We start from the raw sequence: 7,462 nt of genomic DNA, 5'->3' as shown, positions 1-7,462 counted from the left end.
AATCAAACACATGAGCGGGTACTCTTGTACTCATATTTCAGTCATCCAGATTTCAAAATTGGATAAGTTTTTTTGCTTCCTAGTTTTAGTCTCCAAAGACCAACTAATTTTGTTATGGGTTTTCCCTAATTTGATTATTATTATTATTATTAGTTGAAATTATTGCAGGTGGTCCCAAGGGGTACTTGATGTCCCTTGCCTCTATCTCTTTCTATAAATTGAAGGCAAGGCCCTGGCCCAAGCCAGAGAGCAATACATCTCATTGCTTTTGAGAGAGAGAGAATGGAGTCTACAAGGGTAGAGAAACCTCATGCCCTGTGTTTCCCACTTCCCGCTCAAGGCCATATTAACCCCATGATGCACCTTGCTAAGCTTCTCCATGCTAGAGGCTTTTACATTACTTTTGTCAACACTGAATTTAACCATGAGCGTATTACTAGATCAGGAGGAGCCATGGAATTGAACAATTTGGAGGATTTTAAGTTGGAATCGATCCCTGATGGCTTGCCGCCAGACCATGGCCGAACCCAAGATGCTGCAGGCCTCATTGATGCAACGATGAAGAATTTCTTCAGTCCTTTCAGGGATTTGGTTTCAAAACTCAATGACTCCATACAAGTCCCTCCCCTTACATGCATAATTTCGGATCTCAACTTTACGCAGGTTGTTGCAGAAGAGCTCGGGATCCCAAGGATTTGTTTGTGGGTGACAAGTAGTGCTGCTTTTTGGGGTTTCTTGCACTACTCCGAACTTATCAAAAGAGGAATTGTGCCATTCAAAGGTCTCTCTCCCTCTCTCTCACACACATTCTCTCACTATAACACTAATTACTCGATGTTAGTTATAAGAAATGCCCTTTAGAACCCTTATCCAAAACAAAACTGTAAGTAGGCAATATCTATTATGTGTGTGTGCGAGCTTGAGAGAGAGATTCTCAAATCTTGGTGCCCTCGTTCTGTTGTTTTCTTGTCATTCTTTTGTAGTTCACTTCAAAAGAAAAGATAAAACTATATGTTCCCCCTATAGATCCTCACAGTGACAGAGAATGTGCTGGGTTGATAGTAGCATCTCCCCTTATGAATGCAGTCTCGGACTCCATTTTTCATTCTCACCAAAATGATACAAGACCAAATCCTTACTACCAGACCAAAAAGAAAAAAAAGCCAAAAAAAAAAATCCTCACAAGAGCCATGGGCCACTTCTGTAGGGGAAGTATTCAACAGGGCACAAAAGTGGTTGGGCTTTGTTTTTTGTTTTTTGTTTTTTTGGGGTAATTATGTGGGGAAGGAAGGCATGCCCCCTTCCCATTTCTCCAAGTAAATTAGAAATTAGTTTTTTAAAGGTATTAGTGGGGTGATGTTAGTGGTGAGAATGAAAACACCGTTTCTATTTTTCTAAATAGATTAGGAATTATCTTTTTGAAAGTATTAATGAGGTGATGTTAGTGATGGAAATGAAAATCACAACGTGGTTACTAAGGTGAATGATTTACCATCTAAAAAAATGGTTACTCATAGTTTGAATTCTTCCAAGTAATTATGACAAAGTATAAAAAGCAGTCGTAGATTTATATTACAGCTAGAACGTCTTTGGCGGTCCAAATGGCCACCTCCCATTGTTATCTTTCCTAGCTTTGAGGGTACTCATGAAAATAGTCGCTCAACATTCGATTTAAACACTTGAAATAATAACTATTTTTACTATCTACTTTTATGGTTTCGGGGATCTGGTGTTGCGCCTCCGTGTAATGGTGCACCAACCAACCTGCCACCTATTTAGGTGCAACTATTGAAGAATTAGGGTCCTATACAATGAGACCATTTACCTTTTATATAGGGATGTCATAGTTATTTACAACCATCTGACGTGAAATTTGATAGCTTGGGTGTATCATAATATTAAACAAAAAATCTCTTGAACTTTAAATTTGAATAATGAAATAAATACAACCATCCAATTTCACACCTAATGGTCAATATTAATTGTGACCACTTTATACCAAACGTAAATGGTCTCTTCATATAATTTCCCTAAAGAATTTTCTTGGTGGTAATGGGCTGGGACCTCGGTATAATGGGTTAGGTCAACCCAACTTGTGTCCATGTTTTTGGACCCGGATATAATCCAATGGGTTCAAAATTTGGTCTTACAACCAACCCGGTTCGGGTCTAGGTCAGTTCGGTTTCTGATCTAGAACCTAAATGAAAATATTTTGAAAAAATAAATGGCTAAAAGTGATTGTGACCTCTTTGTACTATGATTAAATGCTATGTGATCCCTCTATGAGATTGTATACTATGAGACTGCTTATTTTTAGTATAAGTAGGTCACAATCATTTTTAGCTATTGGATGTGAAATTTAATAAATGAAAGTGCGTCATAATATTTAAGAAATTTTGATTTTGGACTTTGTGCCCAATCAATGAACATCCTCAACCACTTGATTTCGAATCTAATGGTCAACGATGATTGTGACCTCCATGCATCAAAAATAAATGCTCTCATTATATGCATTTCCTACATATATAGGCAAAGCATTACACATTAAAAAAAAAAAAAGGTTTATAAAAGGTTGTAACCTTATTTGTAGAAGTAAAGCTGCAGTAATCTATATTATCAATTTTATTTGGACGATGCAGATTGGACATTATTATAAAAAACATGTCATGTTTTGGTATTTTATTAAAAAACGTGTCAAATCTACATATCCAAGTATATTAAATAGTACAGAGTATTACAACCTTATTTCTATAAATAACGTTACAACCGAACAAAAGTTGCACCATTCCAAAAAAGGTGTGGTTTGTATAAGGTTGCTACCTAAAACAATCAAATTAAGGCGCACCTCCAAATTTTATCATAAACATAATTTTGGGTTTAAAAATTCTTAGCATAGCTTGAAAATCTATTTTTATCTCTAAATATAAATTCATAAAACTCCAAAAATGGTTCAAATCAAATAGATCTATAAACACTTGAAAATCTTGAAAATTGACGGTCTAGATAATTTGTTGCAAGATACATATTTATTGTGACTCAATTTTTTTTTTCTTTTCGTATTCATGTATCTCGATGTCGAGATGATCAATTAGAGGTTTTCCAATAACAAAACAACCTTCTATGATGGATTTTTGAGGTGCACTTTAATTCTATATTTTAAGGTTACAATCTTATATAAACGTTTCCCTTTATATATATATTTATATATGTGTGTGTACATGTATACGTATCTTCAGTCGGGTCCAGGTCGATACAGACCCGACCCAAATCTGACTTAGGTCTAGAATTTTGAACATGAACCCGACCCAGGTCCAAAACGTGAACTCAGACTCGAACTTAGACTTGGATCACGTCGGCTCGACCTTTTTGTCATTCGTACTAAGAGCAAAAAACATGGACTTCCAAACAAGACCTAGAAATATTTTCATGACCAAAAAAATTTGGGTATGTAACGTCCTTATATCACCCTCAAAGAACAAGGAGAAGTCGGTGCACTTTGTACATCCCTGAAAAGTTAAAATCCCAAGAATGACTACTAACCATCCAGTTTTTCGAGACGGTTAGACCGAAAATTTTTATAAATTCATTTTTTTTTTTTCTTTCAATATTCAAGTAGTGATTTTAAAGTAAATCCAAAATTTTTTTATAAGAAAATACACTAAAATAATTATTTTGCTTGAGGGAGCAATTCTTTAACATGCTCATATGGGAGGAAACTCGATGAACATCATTCTTTATTTTTTCTTTTTGATGACAAGGAGGCGACATTTCTTTTGGAAAAATATACAATGACATCATTTATTTTTGACACAAAGTGGTCACAATTTTTCATGACCATTGGATATAATATTAGATGGCTGCATTTTTTCCATTAACCAAGCTCAAACTTCAAAAGAAATTTTTTCAAACTTTGTTACACATCGAAGCTGTGAGATTTTGCATTATATGGTTGTAAGTAATTGTGACCTCCTCGTATCAAAAGTAAATTGTCTCATTGTATACAACCCATTTCTTTTTAGTAATAAAAGGGTCACATTTATCTTACTTGGTAACTTTAGGCTTTGTAATTACTCCGTCAATCCCAGTATAGGGTCCCCATAGGGGAATTAAGCAGTTCTCTTGAATTTTATTTTTGAGGTAGAGGTTAGCTATCGCACTCATCTAGACGAGGCCAATCCGTGATCAAGAAGGCCAATGGCCTACCGTGGCTTTCTTGTATGAAGAGGGTGGTTCAGCTTAGCATCTCATCCCGATGTCAGATCATCATCATCATTATCAAAGCACCCAATTATTTAGAGTCAAGTAGAAAAAAAAAAAAAAACTATCTCATTTTAACTCTCCAGGTTTTATTCCTGCCCATATAACCCGTATATATATATATATATATATATACTGGTAGAGCTGGCAAAAGGCTAGGCTAGTCTTGGGCTAGCCCAGCTCTTGTCCCTATGGGGCTGGTTTGAGTCCGGCCTGGTCTTACCCCACCCTAACTCGGCCGACCCTAACTCGGCCGAAGAGTAATTGATGAAGTAGAATGAGCATGGTGATGAACTTATTTATTATTTTAATATGTCAACCATTCGAATGGAAGGCGGGATATTATGTTGAGGCATCCACCGGCCTAACAACCCATGCACCACTTCCACCCCCATTTTAACATTTTAAAATAAACATAGTTCTTGGACCATTATGATAATACAAGTTAAATAAATAAATTAATAAATAAACTTGGTTCGCATTTCTTCGTAAGCAATTATGCATTTTTAAAATTTCTAATAGTTCGAAAAACTCATCGCAGCTTTTCGCAGCTCTTAGGTGTATGGACTCATCCTTGGTAGGGTGGGAGACCGCCACAAAGAGTTTCAAATAGAAAACACAAGCTTAGGACTAAAATACAAACTATGTGAAAATAATTCAAAATTGGTTATGATGATTTTTTACAATAAAAATTTAGATGAAGCACATTTCAGTTTCAAAATTTGACGATATTTGGGAAATTCTTAAGGTTCTAACAGATCCAGCAAATCTGGCGACCCATCAAACTGTTTACATAGCCTAGATCTTGACCTGACTGGACCCAACTCGGGTTCAAGGTTTTGGTGCTGGATTCGACCCATCGGATTCAAAACATAGAACCGAACCCAACCTGGTTTAGGTCCGGGTCACGCATAGGAACCTAACAAACATTTTTTGAAAAATATTCAAAAAAATATATTTCAAATATATAAGTCATACACATATACATCATATATATATATATATATATATATATATATATATATATATATATATATATATATATTATTCTATACTAATATAACAAGACAATCTTCAAAAACCATATTAAGGGCATTTATTTTACTCCAATTTTTAAATATACATTTTTTTGATTCTAATTAACAACCCCAAAAGATCTAAATTTTAAAATACACCCTAAAAAGCTTTGTTTTAGCCATATTCCATGGGCCATCGATTTAGTGAGATGCTAAGATCTAGGCTTTAAAATGAAAAATTTTCCTTTCTAATTTTTTTAAATAGCTTTACTATCGTTAGATTATAAATGACTAGACCTTCAAATTACCAATTCCATAGTTTTGATTTATTATTGAAGGGGACTCATTTTGACCATATTTTATAGAAGTTTGGTTTCATTATATTTCAATGACATGGTCGCATGAGATCAAACACATACATTATAATTATATATGATGTATGTACTATGTGTATGTGTGTATATAGATAGGTTTGGGTCCAGTCCAGCTCGGGTCGACCTGGACCCAAACCCGACCTAGATCCGATTCGAATTCAAGGCTATGGGCATGGAGCCTTGGACCCAATCTAAAACTTGGACCCTGATTCAAACTCGGATTGGGGTGACTGCCCATGTCATCCGGTCGGCCCTAACCGATTGCCACCCCTAGAGAAAACTCGTATTTTAGATGTTATGGTATTGGCAAATGCAGATGAGAATTTCATGACCAACGGTGACCTAGAAGCAGTTGTGGATTGGATACCCGGCATGCCCAATATCCGTCTAAGGGACTTACCCTCCTTCATCAGGACGACCAATCTTAATGATCCCATGTTACAGGTTTGTACAATCGAAAGCCCTAATACTCTCAAGTCTTCGGCTATCATTCTCAACACATTCGAAGATTTAGATAAACCTGTTCTTGATGCCATGAGAGAAAGAATCGGTCGCCCAATCTACACAATTGGCCCTGTTGCAACCTTTAGCCAATTTGAATCCAATGACCGTTTAAAGTCGGTTTCAATGAGTCTTTGGAATGAAGAGGATACTTGTGTAGAATGGCTCAATGACAAGGAACCTAAGTCAGTTGTGTATGTGAATTTTGGCAGTGCGACAGTTGCAACACCCAATCAACTCAACGAATTTGCTTGGGGTCTTGCAAATAGCCAAAGGCCTTTCATATGGGTCATTCGTGAAGATCTCGTATTCGGCAAATCGGCAACGTTAGAAAAAACATTTGTCGAAGAAACCAAAGAAAGAAGGCTAATCCTGAGTTGGTGTAACCAGATTAAAGTACTGTCACACCCTGCCGTTGGGTGCTTCCTAACTCACAGTGGATGGAATTCGACAATTGAAAGCATTAGCAATGGTGTGCCGATGATATGTTGGCCCTTCTTTGCTGATCATCCAACAATTTGCAGGTACGTTTGCAAGGAATGGGGCGTTGGGATGGAAGTAAACAATGATGTTAAGAGGGAGGAGGTGGAAGCATTGGTGAGGGAGTTGATGGAAGGAGAGAAGGGTAAAGAGATGCAGTTAAAGGCCAAGAAATGGAAAGAGATCTCAATAACTGTTGTTCAATTAGGAGGCAGCTCTTACAATAACTTAGAGAAGCTTATAAAGCAAGTGCTTCCAGAGAAACGCTGATCAAATCTACTTGTTCACACAAATACTTGTTTAATGTATAACCAGTCATTTGCTCCTGTAGATTGCACACAAGTGTGAGCCTTGTTTGTGCATGTGTCGATGTGCACGTGTGCTACAAACAGTAGGAAGGGTTTACTTGGTTCTCTCACAGATGTTGCTGCAAATATGTGAATAATGTTGAGAGTTAAATGAACTCTTGTGCATCTAGTCTTGTGAGTACTATTTATAAAAAGCCACATCTATTATTGTGTAATTTAATTTTGGAAAATTTACTTTAGGTGGTAGTTGGCATACGGATCCATCCGTAGGTGTAGACGAAAAGTGCACTTTCAAATTTTACAATGGTATATAATTTTGATATTAAATGTTTTTAGGATTATCTCAAAATGTATTTTTATATCTAATTATAAAATTTTAAATCTAAAAAATGGTTAAAATCAAGTAGATCTATAAACTTGGGAAAATCTTGAAACTAAATGGTGTAGATAATATGTTGTAAAATATACTATTTTTGAGACAAAATCTTTTTATTTTTTATAGTTATACATCTCGATGTCGAGATGA

At 35.9% G+C, this 7,462-nt stretch overlaps 1 protein-coding gene across 1 annotated transcript; it reads left to right on the top strand.

The window, feature by feature from the left end:
- The first annotated feature begins 224 nt into the window (after positions 1-224).
- On the top strand, positions 225-7,151 carry LOC18442974 (7-deoxyloganetin glucosyltransferase). Its single transcript, XM_006853179.4, has 2 exons — positions 225-781; positions 5,964-7,151. Exons 1-2 carry the CDS (start codon positions 283-285, stop codon positions 6,896-6,898), a joined length of 1,434 nt encoding a protein of 477 aa, XP_006853241.3. The 5' UTR covers positions 225-282; the 3' UTR covers positions 6,899-7,151.
- The last annotated feature ends 311 nt before the right edge of the window (positions 7,152-7,462 follow it).

This window comes from Amborella trichopoda, chromosome 4 (genome assembly GCF_054954075.1).
Source record: "Amborella trichopoda isolate Santa Cruz 75 chromosome 4, AtrichopodaSantaCruz75HAP2 v2.0, whole genome shotgun sequence".
In the NCBI taxonomy this organism is placed as follows: Eukaryota; Viridiplantae; Streptophyta; class Magnoliopsida; order Amborellales; family Amborellaceae; genus Amborella; species Amborella trichopoda.
Note: the sequence above shows the minus strand (reverse complement) of the source record. Positions and strands in the feature narration are given on the sequence as shown.

Coding starts and splice junctions, on each gene's coding strand:
- LOC18442974 (XM_006853179.4), top strand. CDS start 283: ATGGAGTCTACAAGGGTAGAGAAACCTCATGCCCTGTGTTTCCCACTT. Junction 782..5,963: donor AGGAATTGTGCCATTCAAAG/GTCTCTCTCCCT, acceptor TGGCAAATGCAG/ATGAGAATTTCATGACCAAC.